Source organism: Cotesia glomerata, linkage group LG10, assembly GCF_020080835.1.
Source record: "Cotesia glomerata isolate CgM1 linkage group LG10, MPM_Cglom_v2.3, whole genome shotgun sequence".
NCBI classification, from domain to species: Eukaryota; Metazoa; Arthropoda; class Insecta; order Hymenoptera; family Braconidae; genus Cotesia; species Cotesia glomerata.
Window position 1 is genome coordinate 9,219,651 of NC_058167.1, and position 23,172 is coordinate 9,242,822.

The following is a 23,172-nucleotide window of genomic DNA, read 5'->3' on the forward strand; positions in this document are numbered from 1 at the left end:
ATTATGAGCTGTGATAGGAATCGGTATGTTACAATAAACGTTATTATAATGTAATATAATTAATGAAAATAATTTATAAAGATGATTTTTGTTTATAAGCAATCTTCATATCATATGACATTGCAAGTGAAACAAATTCACTCAACAAAATATTTATTAAATATAATCATTAAAAAATGCTGGATCTGATTATATATTAATAAATGTAAATTTATAATTTACATTTGATTAGATATAATTATGTACATAGCTTTACGTTTAATTATATACATGGTCCTATATCAATTAGATCTGATCAGATATAATCATATATAGATTTATATATAATCATATATAGCCCTAGGTAACTCAGGTCTAATCAGATCTAATTATATATAGATTATATATAATCATATATAGACCTAGATAACTCAGATCTGATCATATATAGACTTATATAAAATATTCATACAATATATTAGTCTATATATGATTATATATATTTTATATAAAAATTTAGATATAATTATATATAATTCTATATATTCAATATATAATCATATATAAACATATATGATTAGGCAAATTCATTTTTTCCCGGGGTACAATTGGACTTCGCTGCATTTTTTAACTTACATTGTCTTTATTGAAACTTGAAACTAATTTTATCACAAATAAAAATATTTCAAAAAAATAACAGCTTAAATTTAACGAGCGATAATTATTGTTATCTGATGTAACTTTAACTTTTGTTATTGATTAACTCACGGAGGCGTGATACGGTAGGAACTACAAAATCATTAACATAAAAATCCAAGTTATGCGTGGAAATTAGTTTTGTAACTTACATACACTTTACAGATCCTAAAATAAATCTTATGAAATATTTATAAAAATTAATTATAAACTACTTAAAATACTTTTCAGGATTTTGTGCTGTTGTATTTAGAGATCTTGACTATTCCGGTCTCTCCTGCATAGACAAAGATATTTTGAATTTATCTTATTCTATTTTAGGTATGTAGAAGTCAAGCGTTCAATTAATACTTAGCCTCCAGGGACTTTAAATACCAGAAATGTTATCTACGCTGGTAATCAACTTTTTCGAAAGAAGAAACAATAACAGTTCTGTAAAAATAATTAAAATTTTTTTTAAATCTGATAAAATTCTTTAAAAATTCTTTAAGTTTTTTAACATTATCTAAAATAAATTGAAAATATATTGATTAGTTTTAAAACACCAAAAGTAACATTGTTTTTTTTTTTTTTTTTTTTATGAAGTTTTTTTAATATTTTGTAATAAATCTTAAAATTTTTCATTCTTCAATTATCTTAAGAATTTTTAAATTAAAATTAATTCTTTCTAACAAATCAAAAAAATCTAACATCTAGCGTCTAAAATTATCCCACGGGCTTATTGATCAGGTCGCCCCCATCTTATGCGTGATCATGAATCATTGTTAAACCGAACAAACTATTCTTTCCTTGGGTATAAACTAAATTTTTCACCGGTCAATCGCGCTTGGGATCCTAAGCGCAACAATACGTGACATGACGGATTCCGTGGAAGCTGTGTCCCTTCTACAATGCAGTTGAGGGGGAGAGACTCCAGTTGTTCGATTTCCAATAATACTTCTCATTTCCGGACAGTCTGTTTCGGCGTTTCATACGAATAACACATCTGGTTTTTAGGCCATAATTTACCGAATTTTTTAAAATTAAAATTGATTCAATTTCACTATTTTCAATTTGTTATTTATAAAAGTTGACGTCAACAAAGTTTATAAAAAAATTTTGACGACTTTGTAAATACGGTGTTATAAAATTATTAAAATTGCAGTTTTTTATATAAAACATAAAATAACTTTAAAAAAATTACTATTTACGTTCAAGTTTGTAAAAGTAAATCAAATTTTAAAAAATGTGCGCGTTAGTGTGTTTGCCGAAACCAATCGCAGTGAGTTATAGTGAAATATCACGCCATCTGGAACTAGCGGTTGAAAATGGCGAAATCGGTAAAATGGAGCAGCTGATCAATTCAATTGCGGATGAGTTTCCAGTTCCGACAATTTTCAATGGGTACTCATTACTCTGCAAGGCAATTGAGTATTCACAGCCAGAAGCCGCTGAACTTCTCCTCAATTACATCGTAAATAAGGAGAATAAAGCTCCTCTCTATACCGCTCTTCACTATGCAGTTTTGGACAATAATCTTGACATCACAAGACTGATTGCTCAAAGAGGTGCGAATCTTAATTCAAAGGCGTGTATCATCAGTGATGAAATAAACACCGAAACTTACACGAACCGATACGCGACGATTTTTTACCGTTTGTCTGAAAAATGTTCGCTAGCTTCGAACAAAATAATTTTTCGGCAATGCACGCCTTTACACTTAGCTTTCAAGAACGAAAGCTCTGAAATGATTGAATTATTAATTTTTCATGGTGCTAAAGCGACGGCTGCGGATTTAGCAGAAAATTTCCCGATGGATATTGTCATCAAAAAGAATAATATTCAATCTATGAAGTTATTGTTAAATCCAGAAAATAGTCAATTTATTCTGGATAAATTTGAAGAACCTGAGTATTCTCATGGGTATTTTCAATACATTAGCCGAGAAATTAAAGCAGGAATTTTGATGCAGGCGATTTCTAATAAAGATTCAGAGCTGGCGATCAAGTTGATCGACAGTGGCGTGGGCGTCGATGCAGATTACAGAAAAATAGCGTTTACTCTTCTCATCGATGCAATTCTTTGCGAAAATTTAACTGTGGTCAAGCATTTGCTTCGTAAAGGCGTTGAGGTCAATTCGATGACCAAAGATGGCTCAACAGCAATGCATTATTTGTTTGCGAAGTCATTTTTCGATGAAAACGGAGAAGACATTACCGTCCAAGTCGCGGAGTTATTTCTGAGTCATAATGTCGATTTCAATCTTCAGGATAGCAGGGGAATGACTCCTCTGCATTTAGTGCCGTATGACGTCGAGAAGATTAGCTTTCTGCTGGAAAACGGTGCAGATATTAACATTGCGATAGACAGTGGTTTTACATCTTTTGAGGAAACTCTGCTAGAAATTCAGGAGGCCTCGGACATAAATAGATCATGGATGTATGATGACGAGTATCGTGCTTGTCTTCGAAGTGTCGTCGAAGTTTTCATAAAACATATCGTGAAGATGATTTCGAGAAATCAGCCAGTTTCTCAGAATAATCTGAGAGGGTTAGAAGATCACAACTCGTTGGTTGACTTCAGAGATAGATGTTTCAGCGAAGCTGCAGTTATGAGGTCAGTCAAAGCGGGTCAATTCTTCACCCTTTTTAACTTTTGGGTATGGGATGATCTTGATCACTTAGCTCAACATGTGTGCAATAGAGACTTCATTGATTTTGTGACGAACTCGGAAAAGTGTGATCAAAGGTTTCCGATCTATTCTGCTGATCTCAAGCATAAATTGAACAAGTGCTTGACTCGGAAATATCTTTTAAATTGGAAAAGCAATTTAATTGCTAAATTGTGAAATAATTTCAAAGTAATTTTCTGTTTTGATATTATAATATAAAATAATATATGTATTTATTTATAACTATAAAATAGTTATAATTTATTGATTAGAGTGTAAAAATTATATCAATTGTATATAAATATATAAAGTAATATATGTGTATAAATTAATTGTAAGTAAATTTTTTAATGTTGGATTAATAAAAAAATTATAACTCATACAATAATCGTTCACCAAAATATTTGTTATTTTAAAAAACTATATTCCATGTAATTTTAAGTTTAGTTCAATTTGTTTTTTTTTTTTTTCTACGCTTTATTTTTTATTTTCCTTTTCAGATATATTCCGAAATATTTTAAGCTGCACCCAGGTAACTATTTTTCCAGCACCTCGGGTGACTTTTAACTAACCTTAATTTATGTTATTTTAAAGTCTATTACTTGTATACTCTACTAGACAATAGTTTTGCTGGTATTTGACTTCTGCTATTGTTATTATCATCATCATAATGTGAAGTAAGTCTCCAATCTTAGTCAGGTAGGTATGGCATACCCCAAACAGAGAAAATATATTTAAAAAAATATTTTTTTGTTTTAAAATGATTAAGTAAATTTAATTGAATTTTCAAATAATTTTTTTTTTTGTCGAACATTAGTAACTCAAAGATTAGATTTAAAAAAAATTTTTTTTTTTATGTTAATAAAAAAAAACTGATTTTAAAAATAGACCCTCTTGAATTTATGTATCGTCATAGTGACTGAAAAAACCGACCAATATATCTTTTAATGGTAGGCAAGTGGAAACTTATTTACCAGTTTTTATTCTTTTTTATTCATAGGACCATGAAAACCCATCAAAGGTATAACTTTTCACACCTGCATCAAATGTTTACCGAGTCAACAATTCAAAATTTAACAATTCCTATAAAAAGTGTTAATTTATTTATTTATTCATTTGAACGCCAATCGGCTTTATACAACAATAAGTACATTTTTTTAATTATAAGATATGGATTATAAATTTAAAAATTCTGAAATTTTGGCTCGAAAATTGCACAGAAATAAGTTTATTTGACGATGCCTAGAAAAAATTAAATAAATCAACAGTGTTAATAATATTACAAAATATTTTTCTTGAGATTAGAGCGGTAAAAAGTTTACAGGGTCATGCAGGGAGTTCACCAGGCTGGAGATTCTGTTACTTGGTCCATTTCTCACGTAGTTCAATTTTTGAACACGCGTACTTCTAAGTGTCCTCTATACGAAAATTTTTTTTTCAATAGTTCTTGCGGTGCTAATTTTCGAAATATTCGTAATAATAAATCGTACATCTAACATGAGTTCCCTATCCTGACCGTAATTAGAGTGAACATTTTATTGAATAACAACCATACATTTTTTAGAATTTTTTTTGAAAAACTGAGAATATTTATTTCAAGTTATAACAAATAGTTTTTATCAAAAATAACAAAAAACGAAGGGTATTCATTTTTTTATAAAAAATGTTTGAAGTTAGCGACTTTCGATATTTTACGTGAGAAGAAATAAGTGAGCGATAGACTGTAAAGATGGACGGCGGAGTTCTTAAGATGGTCCACCTTTACAAGCATGGAATGTGAATGTTTTCCATACATGCTTGTAAATTTAAATAAAATTAATTAAAAAAAAAAAATTTATCAAAATATATCTTTAAGGTAGTTCTTTCTCAACCTATAAATTATGCTACTGCTGTCTTCGTCACGCACTAGTGTTGCCTCTCTTACGGGCTATTGCTCACTCACTTCCACACATGACTTTATTTGTTTACTTTACTAGTTTATCAATGATTTCTTAAAAACTATGTGGTAAGGAACTCCCAAATTTTGTAGGGTAATTATACATGTATTAATCTAAGTAATATTAGTTTTTCGTGAAATTCTTAAAATTTCTTCAATACAAAAATAATAAAACTTCGCGGTTTTTTCTCTCTTGTCCCATACCGCCTGTGTAAAAATGTCATTTTCAATTGAAATTATCTTCGGTTAGACGTGGTAAATCGTCTCTGAATTTTAACAGCGTATGTATTATGTATTTAACTACTTCTATACGGAGTCTGGGAGATTTCTTGAATTTTTCTTTTTGGGCCTAACTACCTTAACAAAATAAAATTAAAAAAAAAAATTAAACTAGTATTTATACAGAGAGGCAGCACTAATGCGTTAGAAAGAAACCAATAGCCATAACTTATTACAATGCCTTCAAGGCATTGTAGACGTCCGGTGCATCAAGATCGTTGAAAATTTATAATTTATAAAATAAATAAAAAATTTTTTATTTGTTATAATAAATCATATTTTATTAACATATTTACTTATAAATATACACATTATACATATATACACCTAAAATTAGCTGAATTAATTTTTACTCCTCAATGATATACCGAATTAAAAGATCGTTTTTGCTTATTTATATACCTATGATATATAATTTTTTTTTGTTTATTGTTTTTATTAAAAAAATGTCTTTAGTATGAAAATATTTCATTTTAGCTTTAACAATCAACAAATTGTGAACATTCATAATTAAAATTTATACATGTACATACATACTTCATTTGTAATATATAATATATAATAATAAGTACCGATGAGTGTCAGTCAGATTGTAAATATAAATCCAAATATATTTAAAATAAAAACAAACGATAAACTAAAAATCTTAACCATTAATATTAATTATTAATTAGCTTAATTATTATTTTTCAAAAGGCTCCTCGTAAGTTCGCGTTTTCTTTAAAATACTCTTAGTAATCATAAGCTGTTTAGTTATTGCTTTTTCCACGTTTTTTTTATTCTTATTGGACGCCGACAAATGCTCGAATGTGTCTTCTAACGCGCGTCTCGTTTTTATAAGCCGTTTTTTCAGCGCTTCATTTTCTTGCTTCAGCGCTTCGACCTCGTCTAGACCTAGACAAAAAATAAAATTTATTAGTTTCAATTTTTATAGATAAAATTTATCAATTTTAAGGAAGTACGAGCACCAAGACAACTTTTGATAAAAGGCTTGATTTTTTTTTAATATGAAGTTTAAATATGTCTTAACAAATTCTGAAAATTTGAAGGAGATTGCCCGATTATTTAAATAAATAATTAACTTTAAAGTTGAGCAATTTAACATTGGTCTTATGGGGTAGCCTCCAAACATTGATACATTTCTGTATTTTTCTCGTAAAACTGTCGGTGAATATTTTTAAAAAAATTATGGATGAAAGTAAATATATTAGTGATAAATTTAATTCAAAAAAATTAACACTTGCCCGACTAATTAAAGAATGTTAAATGTATATCTATATATTGAGAAAAATCATATGGTTACTGCTTTCCCCTTACCGCGCTAGAGTGGATACCTATCCCCACCCCGCCTAGCGCTCGTACTTCCTTAATATAAATAATAATTAATTTATCAGCCGAAGCATTAAATGCTTGCAATCTCAGATTTACGAGTTCTTGCTTTATTATTATTATTATTATTTAATAAGTGATTATGATTAATGAATTATTAAGTCAATGATAGAACAATGAAATGACTTTGAATCAAACATTAATTATGTAACTAAGGTGTAATTAATTTGCCAAAGCAATAGAACTCAACTGTTTTAAATACATACTATAATTAAGTCCACCTATAAAAATAATAAAATAGTTATTTATAATTACTAATTGAGTAATAAGAATAATAATTACTAACATTTTTTATTTTACGTCTTGTTAATTTTAAATGCACGAATCATAATTTGAATTAACATAATTTATATAATATTGAGCAGATAATTAAAAAAAAAATTATTTTTTGCAATTTTTAAAAATTAAAAAAATTTTCGTTGCTTGGAAACACGATAACTGACAAAAAAATTTATTATTTAATTATTTTTTTTTTTATTTAATAAATTCATTATACCTCTGAGAAATTCTGTATTAAAAATGGTTATCTAATTATGTTTAATCTAATTGTAATTAATTAAAAAACTAGACTGATTTTAACGTTGAAAAAAAAAAAATTTTTTTCATGCGCATGCGCAATATGACAATAGTTCAAATGGAAAAAATACCGCGAAATTTTGAAACTTCAAATTCTATAAATAATTGAAAATAAATCTTTTTTCAATATAAAAAAAAATTTTTTTTTTCATAAAAAGTTGAATGATAATTATGAATTGTGCACTGTTGAATTTTCCAAAATTATAAATAAATTTTTTCTACAAATTATAATTAAAATACCTTCAGTATGTAGCGGACTTTCACGATCTAGATCTCGGAGCGTGCGATTGTTACAATTAATTTCCTCGTCGCTTAACAAATTAGTCATCGACTCTGTAATTTTTAATGTATCTTTTAATGGTCTTATCGACACGGCAGCATCACTCTCGATACCTAAATCCGGAGAGCAACTTGATTTACTCCTTCCGGATGACGACGGGTAACTAATTGGCAGCCAGTAGTGGCTCTGAAATCAAAATCACAAAATTTTTTAAAAATTACCATAAAAAAATAAAACTTTCTAAACAGCAAAATATTCCATTCAATTTTTTATAATAAATCTGTTAGTATTCTTATCTTATTTATTCATTTAACAACAAAAAAAAAAAACTAATCCGTATTCAGAAATATATTTAATTATTTCTGAATAATTTGATATAATAAAGTTATATTATTGCAGTAAAAAAAATAGAACGAATTTAAAAAATTTATTTTTCGAAAACGGTGAAGTAAATCGATTTTAAATTTTAACAATAATCTTTTTAAATAAACTTAATTTTAGAAATTTGGGCAACAAATTAAGATGTTAAATTGTAAGCCTGATGAAGCTGAAATAAATCAGCGAAACGTTGCAATTCTTATAATTCAATATCTTCATTTATTGTCCAAATTCCCAAAATTAAGTTATTTAAATATTTTAAATATGGACGAGAATTTAAATATTAATAATCTTTTTATTTTTTTAATCTTTTAATAAAAAATTTTCAAAATTTTCTCATGATTTAAAAAATTGGTATCGAAGCTCCTTAATTATCAGATTAAAAATTATTTTCAATACACGATTTATTTTCATAAATTTAATTTTCTTTATAAAGACAATTTTGAAATTAACCACACGGAAAAAAGTAAACTGTAATAAATAATAGTCGATTTATAATAAGTATAATAAGTAATGATCAAATGTTAAAAATTACCATTTCAAACAGTAAAATCGTGATGTCAATATCGAAAATGTTAAAGTATAATAATTAATAATTTTTTTGACTTTGATATTTATCATTTTGTACCTAAAAAATGATTGCTAATATGTAAAAAGTATAAAATACAGTTGCTAAATTTCTAATACAAGCAACGTCAATATTTACAAAGTAAAATGGTAAATTTTAAACGCAACGCTAAAAATCAAACTATAATTATTGATTTGCTTAGACTGGTAAAATATATATTTTAAGAGTAGAATTTTTACTGTTTCAAATGTTAAACTCTCCTAGATTGAGACCCCCTTCTCCTCATAGAATGGACTATGTCATCTTAAAAAATTACAGTTTCAAACAGTAAAAATTGCCGTTTCAATATATAGAGTCGTTATTTACTATAGTGACAGCTACTAATCACTTATTTTCGATATTAAGGAAGTCCTTTCGCTCCAGTTGAGTCAAAACAACTCTAGTAGTCAATATAAGATGAATTAAAATAAAAAACCCATAAAAATTTCTAAAATTAAAAAATAAATAGTATATGAGGCAATTATTGTTGAATTTTTGAAAATAAAAAACAAAAAAAAAATAGTTAAATACAAAAATTAATTTGACTCTTTCAAATCAGCTGCTAGTAACCTGTCCGTGATTTGGCAACGCTGTACTTCGGTTGTTTACATTTTCATTTGCACAATAAAACCTTTAACCACGTTTAAGTTTTTGCAGTCAGTGTAAATAAATAAATTAGTTTGAATTTATTGAATGGTCAGAAGCTTGCGCGCTACGCAACGTTGATAAATGTTTTGACTTCATTTTAATGTAGATTGCTTGAGACTTTTTTATGATTTTATAATTTTAATTTCTCCTCATATTCCACGGCAACCTATATATTTTATTGCAAAAAATGAAACCTGAATATTTCGAAAACCTTATTTTGAGTTTTTTTTTACCCCATCTAATCGGTAGTTAATACCATAATTCGAGAAAGTTGTTAAGGTCTGACTTTCTCGTAAGACTCGGAAAAAATACTAACATTTTTAAAAATTTTTTTTTCAAAAATTTGCACGGTAAAGACTAAATTAAACTTCACTAGTAGATAAATAAGGACTTCAACTATTAGATAAAAATTAATTTTATGTGTAGTCTAATATTTTTTATTTAATATTGATGGCGAAAGGACCTCCTTAAATTATAAATTGTGGCTTTTACACTTTTTACATTGTTCTGTAATATTTATATTTTTGTCACCCCGGTGTCCGCTGTACTGTTTGAAACTATAAAAACTAACCGGAATCCGAGTGAATTTTAGTTTACCTTTTTCCGTGCATCATAATAAAAAAAAAACTCACACTATAAGAATGAAATTCCTGAAGAATATCATCAGACTTGACTTCGGGTACCGAAGAAACGCCACTGGAACTAGGAGCAGAGTCACTGCTCTCAACAACAAGCCTCCTCCTGAGCTCCTTATTAGCGCCCTCCAAATCCTGCATCCTCTGCCGATGATTCTCATTCATGCAACTGAGCTCAGCAATTTCCTTCTCAAACTTCTCCTGTAGATTCCTGACACTCGAATCATACCTAGCCTCCATCTTCCTCATCTCCTGCTCCAGCCTAAGCTTATCATTAGTCAGCTTAGTATTCTCGACCAACACCTGACTGTGAGCCAGAGTCAACCTATCCAGATCCTGAGTGAGCACCCCAACATTATTCCTCGCGACTTCATTATCTTCCTCCAGTTTCTTGAGCTTGACCCTGAGCGCGTCATTCTCGACATTCAGCGTAAATATCATCTCCCCAATCTTCTTCTCATTGATCTCCTTATATTGAATCAACTCATTCTTCTGCTTAGCAATTTCCGCAGCCATGCTCTCCAAGTCAGCAAGTTTCTCCTTCTGGAGCTTCCTCTTGTCCTTCTTCCTGTCCTTCTCTTCAAACAACCCGAACAATTTTTCACAGTAACTCCTGGAGCCCTCGAACCTGGTCAATATTGAAGCCAGCTTCTCCTCACCCAGCTCCAGTCTAAGCTGCTCCAACTCAGCAGCCAGGACATTGTTAATATCCTGCAGAACCTTGACAGGATTTTCACCAATCTCCGCCTGGTAAGTCTTGTGGCACGGAACGTAGTCCAGAGAATCTTCCGAGTCACTGAAGCTCTTGCTGAACTTCCCCAGGCCCATCCTGGCCCTCGTCTTCGGGTAGACGTCCGCCAGTCCGATTCTAGCCAGAGAAACTTTCCTGTCCGGCTCCGAAAAAGTTTCCGAGTCGCTTTGCGCAGACTCAAGAATTCCCCGGTGTTTGCTCTGGATCTCTTGGACAATCATCTCAGTTTGGCTTTTTATCAGCTCCTGGCCTTCCTGACAGATGCACAAATCGTTCAAAGTCAACGGAACGTCCTCTAGAGCCTGGACCAAGTCCTCAGAAAGAATCTTAGAGCTTGCTAAGAAGTCTATGATTATTTTCTTGTGCTCTGCGTCCTCGCTGGTGGCTGTGGACTTGAGGATTCCCTTCATGAAATTCACCAGGCCCTTCAAGTGCGTTCGCAAAAGCTCGCAGTACTCCCTCGCGTTCCTGGACTCTATTTGCAGGCTCTCGTGCTCCGGCTTGGACAAAAGTTTCAACCAGGAAAGAGAATCGACTTCTTTCTCCAACTCGAATTTCTTTTTCAATAATTTAGAGATATTTTCTTTCAAGTCTTTGATGTTTGTTATTACCTGAGGGTTGTTGTTGTCAGCATCGTCGCTATTGGAGAAACTTAACTGGACGGTGTTGTCCTGGTGGTTGAACTTGATGGAGATCCCAAGGTCGCTCAGTGACTTCAACAGGACTTCTAGTTGGGAGGGAGGAACTTGAGGGGTGACTGGAGAGAGCTGCTTCTTGCAGTTCACTGTCATGTTGTTCAGCTTAGCGATCTCTTTGTTCTTGCTCCAGAGCTCGGTGTTGACCAGTTGCTGGAGGTTCTGGGTCTTCACTTGCAACTCGCGGGCCAAGGACTCGATTTTCTGGTTCTGCTCTTCGATTTCTGAGCTCTTGTTGGAGAGCTCAAGGTTCAGGGAATCTATTTCTTGGTTCTTGCGGTGGATTTCTTCGAGGTGGGTTAAGGTGGAGGATTCTGCTTGGAGAGTGGAGATTTTTTCTTGGTGAGCTTGCAAAAGGGATGATAACTCGTCGCGTTCTGCTATTAGAGTTTCTATTTCTTGCTGTTTTATTGCTAGGTCTCGTCTCAGCTCCTGGGTGGGGATTATTATTGTTATTAATTGTCAATTTATCTTTGTAGATTTGTGTATATTCTTATATGTACTTTTTCTAATTGTTATTTTGTACCATTTGCCATTCGGCTATTGCCTTGGCATTTAAATTAAATAAATAATAATTATATTGAAGATTGGTTTTTTGTTTTTAGATTAATAAAAAAATTTATTTTAATTAATTTTTAATTAAATAGAAGAGAAAATTTATAAATAATTTTTTTTTAAATAAATTATTTTTATTTTAAAATTTTTAAAAATTAATTTTTAATACTATTTTTTTTTCTTTAAGTAGTTGTGGTTAAAACTTAACTTCAAAAAATTATGAAATTTTTTTTATCGAAAGATATATTAATCACCACCGAAATTTCAGATCAATTCAACACACCGTTTTTGAGTAATTAATTTTCGAAATTGCATCTTTTACACGTAAAGGTATGTAGAGATGGTAAAGTTAGTATGAAATCTATTTACATCACTTGAGTGGTACGAAAGATTTCATACTAACTTTACCATCTCTCTATACCTCTACATGTAAAAGATGCAATTTCGAAAATTAATTACTCAAAAACGGTGTGGAGAATTGATCTGAAATTTTGGTGGTGAATTATTAATATATTTATCTTTTGATAAAAAAATATTTCATAATTTTCTGACGCTAGGTTTTAACCACGACAACTACCTTAATCCTTTCAATAAAATTGATTAAAAATCAGTGTCTAATTTTTGTTTAATTTTTTGACTATATTTTTTACTTTTATAAAAAATTTAAGGCTAAAATTTTAACAAAAATTAAAAATTTTTTTATGAAGTCACAAATTTTTTTTTTAATAAATAGTATTATTATTATTAAAATTCTTTGATTAAAAATTTAAGTCAATAATAATGATAATAATAATAATAATAATTTTGAAACTATTATAAAGTTCAAAGTCAAAATTATTATTATTATTATTAATTTTCTTTAATAAATCATTTAATAATATTTAATATTACTTAGGATTTTTTTAAATTTTAGAATTAAAATTCTTTAAGGTACTAAGTACATATAATCCTTTAAAAAATTATAAAAAAAAAATATAAATTGTTAACAATTATATTACCTCAGATCCATGGTGTATCTGCTGTTCAAGTTTAGATTTTTCAGCTTTGATACTCGATATTTCATATCTAAGATCGTTTATCTTGGTTTCCATTTCTTCGAAGCGTTGCTAAAATAACAAATGCTTCGTTAACATCAATAAAAAGTCATGCATAGTTTAAATAAAATAAATTTATTGCAATTAAATATCTTTACATGCAGTACAATTTAAAGTGAAAAAAATAATTTAAAAAGTATCTTTATTATTATTATCATCATCATAAATATTAATATTTTCTCTTTGGTCTCAATTTTCTATCACTTGTAAATTAATTTCGTTTCTTTTTTTTCGACCAGGGTCTCGGAGCGACTAGTGTTATGACTGGTTCCTATAAAAAATTTCATTCTCTATAATAAGATACAATACTTTGATAAATCATAGAGACAAAGCTATAGCTGAACAATATTTAAAAATAAAACCACTAGATAAAAAAATTAAATATTTCCTTAAGAAAAATTCTCGCATTTTTAAAACGTCGCAAAAAAATAAAATTTTTTTTTTTTTTTTACAATTTAACGAACCTCCATGCGCACAGAGAAACATAAACACGACAACATAGTTTAAAAAAAAATTTTTTTTTTTTCAAAATTCCAACACGCGCGTAAAATATTTTCCGTAAAAAAATACCGCAGTGTTAATTAATAAAATTTAATTATTTATTTATTTATCACTTGAATAACAATTATCAATTATTTATAATATAAATAATAATTGAAATTGAAAGTAAAATACAAGTGAATAAATATATCGTTCGGTAGCGGGCCACGCGTCGTATTTAACTGGCGAAATATTTAACAGCACGGCACCAAGAACTACTCGTGGATCTTTTTATCTATTATTAGCATTTAAAGGAAGCCCTCTTTTCCTGTTTATATCACCGCGATTTTGTATAACATTTAATATATATATATTTAAAAGCGCTTCTAATATAATACCAGGTTTATTGGCCTCTTATATATGTATTCCGTTTCATTTAGTTACAATTGAGTATTAATAAACTCTAATGGCTTATCTATCAAATATCCAGATATTTTTGCTCTGTCTGCTAAATTTAATTTTTAGAGCCTAAGTTAAAGTTTTAGTTTATAAAAAAAATTTTATATATTTATATTAAGAAACACCACTGTGACGGTCGAAAATAAAGGTGATTTTCGGGAATTTTTTTACCAGGGAAAATAAAGGAATTTGGGGATCGGATTTTTTTTATTTCATTAAGGATACATTAAAGATTATTACCCTAAACTTTTATTTAAAAATATTTAATGATTACAAAGTTATTAACAATCTCGTGGAGCACTAGAAAAAAATTTCCCCCTCCATGGTCGCATCGACTCAAAAATATCATCTGAAAATAAAAACCTGAATTGCTTTTTATCAATAAGGATGTAGTTATCGTTGCACGTACGAAATTTTAAAAATTTTGATTTTAAAGATTTTTTTAGCCGGGTTAAAACAAAAAAAAAAAAAAAACAGCAAAAATAATGAGAAAATTTTCAGTCGCCATTTTTTTGAAAAATAAAATTTTCAAAATTCCGTACGTGCGACGATAACTACATCCTTACTGATTAAAAAGCAATTTGGGTTTTTTATTTTCAGATGATCCATTTTTGAGTTATCGATGCGACCAAGGAGGAAAAAATTTTTTCCAGTGCTCTAAGAGATTTTTAATAACTTTGTAATCTATACTAATAAATGGTGAGCCGGTTTTTTTGTCCGGTTATACTGCGAAAGCTACTGAACCGATCGGAATAATACCATAAGATGCAGCGTGTTTCGGAAAAGATTTTAGTATATGATATGGTAGTGATTACTTATCCGGAACCTATATTTTTTTGACTTAGAAATAATGAATTTTTATTGTAACTAAATTTATTCTATTCGAATGTCATTTGTTTAAAATAAATTTTTTAATTCTATTGGTTATGTTTATATACTAGCCTAGGGTGCGTCAAAATTTAATATTCGAAAGCAACCTTTTTAAATTGGAATTTTGAGTTTCGCTTTTAACAGGAGCTGTATTTGGGCATTTCCTAATATACTTTGGTGTGTCACGATTTATTTGATATTCACAGAATTTTTTAACAGAAGCTTCGTTTGGCCAAATTTTTAAATTTTTAAATTCTAGAAAAAATAAACAAAACTCCTGTTAAAAAACTATGTGAATATCAAATAAATCCTGACACATCAAAATATCTCAGGAAATGCCCAAACCTAACTCCTACTAAAAGCGGAACTCAAAATTCCAATTTTAAAAGGTTGCTTTTAGAGATTAAATTTTGACGCACCCTAATACTAGCCAGATTTCTTCACTTATGAAACCTGCAATTTCTTTAACTGAAACTTTCAATACTCATTACAAATTTGCACGACTCATGATGCGAAGCATCAGAGAGTGCTTTACGATCGAAAAATTTATTTCGCCTCATTTCGGCAACTATTTTTTTTTCATATCAATTATTATTCATTTTTGTAAGAAAAACACGGGAATGATATAATGATTGCACATTGAAAGTTATAATTAATATTAGCTAAAATAATTACATGAATAAAAGGTGCATGCCAATTCGACAGAATTGGAAATCTGTGCAAGTCAAAACAATACTCTAATTAAATTTCAAGTCTAGATCTAAAAATGCAATTCTATAAAGCGCCCAGCGGATCGGGCGATTAACAGCTAGTAATTCAATATTTTGTAATCAAAATTTAGGGTAATAATCTTTAATGTACCCTTAATAAAGTAAAAATAATCCGATCTCCAAATTCCTTGATTTTCCCTGTCAAAAAAATTCCCGAAAATCACCTTTTTTTTACCGTCACAGTGGTGTTCTTCCTTAATGAATAATAAAATAAATAGATAAAATTAAGTAATAGTTCATAAAAAAAAAAAAATAGTTAATAAGCTGGTCATGCACAGTAGAACTGTCAAAGCAGTGAAGAAGAGGAGGAAGAAGTGGAAAATAGCTTCTGAAATAAAAAAGCAAGTCTGTTGAATTAAAAATGCTCCGTCTTTATTGCGTGTAGAAATATTGAGTCTGGTTTTGATAAAGGTGTGGAGTATTTTAAGTGCGAGCGAGGACAGAAAGGTTACTTATAACGAACCTGACTGGACGGGTCTGAGTCCTCTTGGTCAAACTCGAGGTTTCTTCTGGCCGTCACTTGGACAGATTTCTTCCTTGAAGATTCAGAGCTCTTTTTCAATTCTTGCTGGAGCTCCTTTACCTCGTTTTCCTTGACCTTGTGTTTCTCTTCCAGCCGACTTTGCCGGTTTACAAACTCCCGGATCATACCCAGAGCCTTGTCGTAGTTCTTCTTCAGGTCTTGATACTCCTTTTCTGTTTTTTCGTTCGATTTTTGGACGTTGCACAACTTTAGGACTAATTGTTTCTTTGATTCTTCTTGGCGACGAATTTCGAAGTCGCGTTCTTCCAATTGCTGATTTTTGAAAATTTATTTTTAATAAATACATTTTATTTAGTGGTAGAAAATTTAATTTAACTGGGTAATTTAACAAACCTTTTTCAAGTCCTTAATATCTCGATCAAAAATACTTGACTGAGATTGCGACTGTGATAATTTCAACATTCTTTCCTTTGCGCTATCCCAGTCATATGGACTGATACAAGATCTGGTGGGCGATAAAATTTGTGTAGAGCGATTACTAGATCTTGGTGAATTTATATCATCGATTATTGATGGGCTACTTGGTGGTGATAATCTACGGTTGTTTTCAAACTAAAAATACAAAAAATTTATTATTAATTATGTAACAAATTTCAAAAATAATAATAACTAGCAGCTTTGCAGGCACTATAAGACTGCCGTGATTTGGGAACTATAAATAAAAAAATTTTGGTTTATTAAACAATAACTTTTGTTAAATTGCACTGTATTTTTTTAACTATTGACATTTTTTAAGATATAAGTTTATCCCGATGCTACACTCATCAAGAGCTTTCATTTGAGTACCCACATGCATTTTCATATATTTTTCATATATACATATATATATAATATATATAAATATATGAGAAATTGATGTGGGTACCCAAATGAAAGGTCTCGATGAGTGTAGCATCGGAATGAGCTTATATCTTTAAAAATTTCAATATTTGACAAGATATTTGTTAAAATGCCCTGTACTTTCTTAACTATTGACATTTTTGAAGATATAAGCTCATCCCGATGTTATACTCATCAAGAGCTTTCATTTGAGTACCCACATGTATTTTGATATATTTTTCATACATACATATATATATATATATATATATATATATATATATATATATATATATATATATATATATATATAATATATATAAATATATGAAAAATTAATGTGGGTACTCAAATGAAAGGTCTCAATGAGTGTAACATCGGGATGAGCTTATATCTTTAAAAATGTCAATAGTTCACGAGATACCGGGTCATTTCTCAATTATGTATCTAGAGATAGAGCATCTTCGAATGCAGCCTAAATACTTATCATCATAAATTGATTATTAGTGAAAATGATATGAAACCTTAAAAAGACACAAATTCAATTCAAGACCTTTGCAATGACACTAAATTTCATTTAAAAAACCGATTTTATCATATAACTATCCTGGAGACAAAATTTTTCTCATTCTCTTGATAATATAAATAATAATACTAGCTATTTATGTACCTGATTTAGCAAAGTGCGATATTTGTTATTAGAATCAACGAGAGCATCATCACGAGACTTAACCGAAGCCCTAAGCTGATCAACTTGTTTCTTGCGTTTCTCAGCAACAGCAGTAAGTTCCTCGAAGGCGCGACATTTTTCTTCGAACATCAAAATTTTTTCTTTAATCACGCGCTCTTTTTCCGCCAATTCTGTTTTATACTGCTGGGCAACATTCTCGCGTCTAAAAGCCTCGTCCTCGAGTTCCTTTATCTTCTCCCGCAGACTTTCAATGTCTTGGTCTTTGTCTGCTGCAAGCTTTTCACGGGATTTAACTTCTTCTTCCAACCGGATCCTTAGTTCATCCCTTTCTGTTTCTAATTCTTGACCCCACGTTCTTTCTTCATCTAAACTCGCTGCTAACTGCTTCACCTAGAGAATTTTAATTAAAATAATTAATTATGAAATCAAAAATCAAATAAAAATTTTTTTTAACTAAATTAAAATTAATAAAAAAATTACCTCAGCTTCAAGAGACTCAACAATTCCCTCCATTTGTAATAACTTTTCTTTGTTCTCAATAGCCAACTCAGGCGTGATTCCTAGCGTCTCATTGAAATAAATTGATGGATCCACATCAACCATTTTTTCTTTGTACTCCTCTAGTTCTATTTAAACAAACAAACACAAACGTGAACCAATAAATAAATAAATTAATTGATTAATTTTAATAAAACCAACAAAGCAGACAAGTGAATAAGTGATGAATTGTACCTCTTTGAAGCTCTTCTATTCGTCGCCTCTCGTTCTCCAACGACTGTTCATACAATTCTCGGTTGCGGCTAGCTTCTTCTTTCTGTTCCTCATGCAATTCAAAAGCTCTGGCTGCCTGGCTCAAAAGTTCTTGCTTCTCCTCAATCTCTTTCTTCAGTTCTCTGTTTTCTACCTGAAGAATAAAATTACTGTTAATTATATTTATTAATATTATTTAAATTAATTTAGAACAAAAATTTTCAATTATTCAGGGGGATAGCCACTGTGAAATTAAAAAATTTTTTTTTTTTTTTTTTTTTTTTTTATTAAATCAAAGTTTATGGGTGATTCTCTGTAAGGACGTCTTAAATCTGTACAAAATTGTCCGACTAAATTATTTTTGATTTTATTAGAAAAAAAATTAACAAGGGCTACAAAACTATCAGCTTAATCATAATAAATAAACAGCTGATTTAATTTTTGCTTTTTCGATATTTGTGTATCTTTTGCCATATAACATGACAGGGGACTGTTTTTTTTTTTTTTATCAAATTGAGAAAAATCAAGCAAACTATTTCAATGCATTCAACTTTTCAAGTTCTCAATAAATGTTTACATTAATTAGAATAATATTAAGACTTATGGATCCAATTTTATAAATAAATTATAATTAAAAATAGTTGCCAGGAGACTGAGTTTTGAAGAGGCCCAGATACATATTTCCAGCACAAACGGTGCTTTGACACTAAATAAAATGCCGATAAAGCGCTAACAGCCCTATGCACTGATAGAAGGATTTGTTTATAGTTAAAAATATTTGTTAATATTTAACAAATCATTTATTAGAGACCACTTTTTAGTCCTTAACAAATATTTCTTAGTATTTAAAAAGATTTATTAATATTTAATAGATGAATATCTGATTTATTAAATACAAACAAATCATTTTAAATACTAAGAAATATTTGTTTGATACTAAAAAATGGTCTCTAATAAATGATTTGTTAACTATTAACAAATATTTTTTTAATACAAATAAATCCTTCTATCAGTGTGGTTATTAACTCAAGGCTACTTAGATCCTTATAAACCTTACAAAAGGTAAAATAACACGCTGGATTTTTTTTTGGCTTTGAACTTCTGGCAGGGGACTGTTCTTAAAATGCCTGGGACAAACTTTGGTTTAATGAATTTAATGAAACAAATTAATTTTCGGTACTTTTTATTGAAGAAGATTGTTAGTTAGCTAATTAAATTTATAAACATTATGGGCCAAATTATATATTGTGGACGAATAACTTAAAATTTAATCTTAAAGTTTAAATTTTGGGAATGGGACAGCCCAGGGGACTGTTATTTCGGTGGTTTACGAATTTATAGCAAAAAAACCAAAATTTATTTCATTTTAGTTTTCAATTCTCCAAATAGAAATTGTCATTTACTTTCGTAATAAATTTTTTTTAGTAACAAAATAACAGTTTTTCTAATAAAAAAATGCCTGGGACAGCAAAAAACATCCTTACAGAGAATCACCCTTATACATTCAAAAATATGTATCTAGAGTTTTATATGAAAATTGCACGCGCGGCGCTCCGACGAAAACGCGTTTTTCTCGAAACTACTTTTTTTGAACTGGTGGGATCTGTAATTTGCATAAATATGAACCGATTTGCAACATTATTTTTCCGTATTCGTCTATTCAGTTGCTATAGTTGCACGTAGGGGATTTTAAAAATTTTGATTTTTAAGATTTTTTAGAGCTGTTTGAATCCAAAAAAATGAGAAAAAATTCTTAATACGTCGCCATTTTTTTTTAAATCCAAATTTTCAAAATCCCCTACATGGAACGATAACCACATGCATGCAGATTACAACGCAGTTTGGTTTTTCTGTTTTAGATAATCCGTTTTTGAGTTAGAGATCCCACCGTGATGGGGGAAATTTTTTTGGTGCTCCACAAAAATGCTTATAACTTTGTAACAACATTATATTTTTTAATCAAAATTTAGAAGAATGATCTTCAATGTATACTTTATAAAACAACAAAAATCCGATCCCCAAATTCCTTCATTATCCTAGTCAAAAAAATTCCCGAAAATCACCTATTTTTTCGATCCTCACAGCGGCTATCCTCCTTAAGAATCATCCGTGTAAAAATCATCTGATATCATTATGAATCTCATATTTTGACACAAATATGAGATTCATATAAAAGTCATATCAATATTCATTTGAAACCCGTAATAAGTAAAATCCTTATGTAAACGAATTTTTTTAAAGTAGATTAGTAAAATTTTTATTTTTTCTGTTAATCAGAGGAAAAGTATAATAATTGAGAAAAACAGTATTTTTATCATGCACTAGACTATTGAACTATTTTACTTTCTTTCTTAATTTTCTTAACTTAGAAGAATATTTAGAAAAACACTATTTTGGTTTAAAAAAAATTTTTGACTGACAAAATATTTTCGTCATAAGATAATTGTTTTTTATTTTGAAAACAATTTAAATCTTTCTAAAAATTTCTTTAATTTAATTAATTTTCATTATTTCCTGTACATAGTTATGACTCAATAATTTTATATCACGATTTAAAAAGGCTAACAATTTCACTATGATATCATTATGATTTTATGCAGATATGACCATCACTTTATTATAAATTCATGTTAATATCATAATCATTTCATAATCAAATTACTAGAAATTTTCTTTCTCCATCAAGAAAAAAAAAAATTTTATAATCTAGTTAAAAAAAAAAATGTTCCCATAAATACTTTACTTGTTACGGGTATCAAATGTATATTAATATGGCTCTTATATGAGTCTCATATTTGTGTTAAAATATTCATAATAAACCTCATTATATCAGATGATTTTTAGACGGGATATTAATTTATATTTATTAATCAACATAAGTTAATATAAATAAAAAGATTTAAAATAAAAATTAAGTACCTCTAATTCAATGTTCTTTTTAATATTATCTTCTTCTGTAGTTCCTAGACCAACATACCCCATTTTTTCCTCAAGAAAAAAAACCCTCATTTTCAACTGAAAATTTTCTTTTTGCAGCGCGCTTAGCTGATCTTCATAATCTTTCATTGTTCTGCCGCCGGCTGGATGGACTTTGCCTGGCGACTTTGAAGTTGAACCTGAAAAAAAAAAAAAATTTTATTAGAAAAATTTTTTATTAAATAATAAAAAAAAATTGTAATATAAAATAATAAAAAATTCATCATTAAAAAAATTATAATACAAAAAAATAATAAAAGTAAATAAATTTTTTTTTTGGTTAAATAACCTACTAATGTCATAAATAAAAAAAAAGAAACTAAATGAAATCTTACAATGCATTTTACCACAAAAGGTAGAAAAAACAGCGCACCCCCACCCGCGCTTATTTGATTGAATTTTAAAATATTTACGTAACATGCATGATTTATTAAAACGATAGAGTAATTTTATCGCAACTTATATTCTGTATCAGTGCCGACGTTTGTAAGAAATGTTTCCTCCATTTTGTGATACTAACACTACACTTGACGCGCTAATAAATTTTTTTAACAGACGAAAGCTCCGCTAAGGAATTAATAATAGAATTTAGTTAAAAATATATTTAAATAAATATTGCGATTTAAAAGTTGGCTAAAAAATAATTATATATCTATAATCTTACTCGTGGGTTTTAATTTATTTCAGAGCGAATTGGGACGATTATAATTATAGCCATAAATATAAATTTAATTGGGCGAAATTTTGTAGTTTTGATTTTTTATAGATTATTGTATTAGATTGGGATTGTTCGCGGGTGCCAAGATCGCGAGTGAGTATCAAGAACAGGCGTCGCGACGTGCGCCTCGACCCTTTTGGCGAACCACCAAGATGCTTGCAGCTTCTTCGCGACCTATTATTATTCCTCTTGTTTTTGCTATACTCCACACTGATATCGAGAGATTCAATGTGTTGGCTTGGTTGGATTGAGGTAGTTTGTAATCCCTCGAGCTTTAGTTTCAGACTGGACCGATAGCTTTTGTCTCAAGCGGCAAAAACGCTTCAGATGCTGTACATTTTTATTTTATTTTATTTGCTTTGTTCCCTGTTGAATTCAGATCGAAAGTTCACTGAAGACTAGAGAATGCTTCTTTACTTTTTGTTTTATATTTTTATTTTTAAAAATTTATTTTGATTTTTAATTAAAATTTAATCAGAAAATTTTTTTTTTAATTTGGGATTTTTAAATAATTTATGAGATATTTTTTGAATGGAAAATTTTTGAAGATGAAATGTTAATTATTTTTTTTTTATAAATTTATTAAATTAATTTAATATTACAAATTAATTAGAAAAATTTCCAAATGCAAAATTTATAGAAAAGAAATGTCATTTTTCTTACAAAATTATTTTAAAAATTAATGAAAAAATATTTTTAAATATAAAAATTTATAAAACAGAAATGTCAAAAATTTTAAATAAAAAATTTATAAAGAAGAAATGTTATTTATTTTTTTTATGAATTATTTAAAAAAAATTAATATTACAAATTAATTAAAAAAAAAAAAAAACATTTTAATGCAAAATTTATAGAGAAGAAATGATAATTATTTTTTTTTGACAAATTATTAAAAAAAAAATTAATATTCTAAATTAATGAAAAGATATTTTTAAATGCAAAATTTA

General features: G+C 28.9%; 2 protein-coding genes across 10 annotated transcripts in view; one reads left to right on the forward strand and one right to left on the reverse strand.

The window, feature by feature from the left end:
* The first annotated feature begins 1,900 nt into the window (after positions 1-1,900).
* On the forward strand, positions 1,901-3,502 carry LOC123273403 (putative ankyrin repeat protein RF_0381). The gene has a single exon (XM_044740802.1). It carries the CDS (start codon positions 1,901-1,903, stop codon positions 3,500-3,502), a length of 1,602 nt encoding a protein of 533 aa, XP_044596737.1.
* Positions 3,503-6,088: 2,586 nt separating this feature from the next.
* Positions 6,089-23,172, reverse strand: part of LOC123272352 (centrosomin) — a 33,335-nt gene continuing 16,251 nt past the window's right edge. For 3 of the 9 annotated variants that reach the window (XM_044739051.1, XM_044739048.1, XM_044739052.1), the window contains 11 exons: positions 21,451-21,647; positions 18,514-18,685; positions 18,262-18,407; positions 17,761-18,171; positions 16,605-16,823; positions 16,191-16,523; positions 13,053-13,160; positions 10,051-11,931; positions 7,746-7,971; positions 7,136-7,150; positions 6,090-6,434 (listed from right to left, as the gene is read on the reverse strand). In XM_044739051.1, the coding sequence (XP_044594986.1) occupies positions 6,223-6,434; positions 7,136-7,150; positions 7,746-7,971; positions 10,051-11,931; positions 13,053-13,160; positions 16,191-16,523; positions 16,605-16,823; positions 17,761-18,171; positions 18,262-18,407; positions 18,514-18,685; positions 21,451-21,647 (3,920 nt within the window). In that variant the 3' untranslated portion in view covers positions 6,090-6,222. Of the gene's footprint in view, positions 6,435-7,119; positions 7,151-7,745; positions 7,972-10,050; positions 11,932-13,052; positions 13,161-16,190; positions 16,524-16,604; positions 16,824-17,760; positions 18,172-18,261; positions 18,408-18,513; positions 18,686-21,450; positions 21,648-21,842; positions 21,865-23,172 lie in introns of those variants that run through there. The other 6 variants (XM_044739053.1, XM_044739054.1, XM_044739057.1 and 3 more) reach the window with 6 other exon arrangements.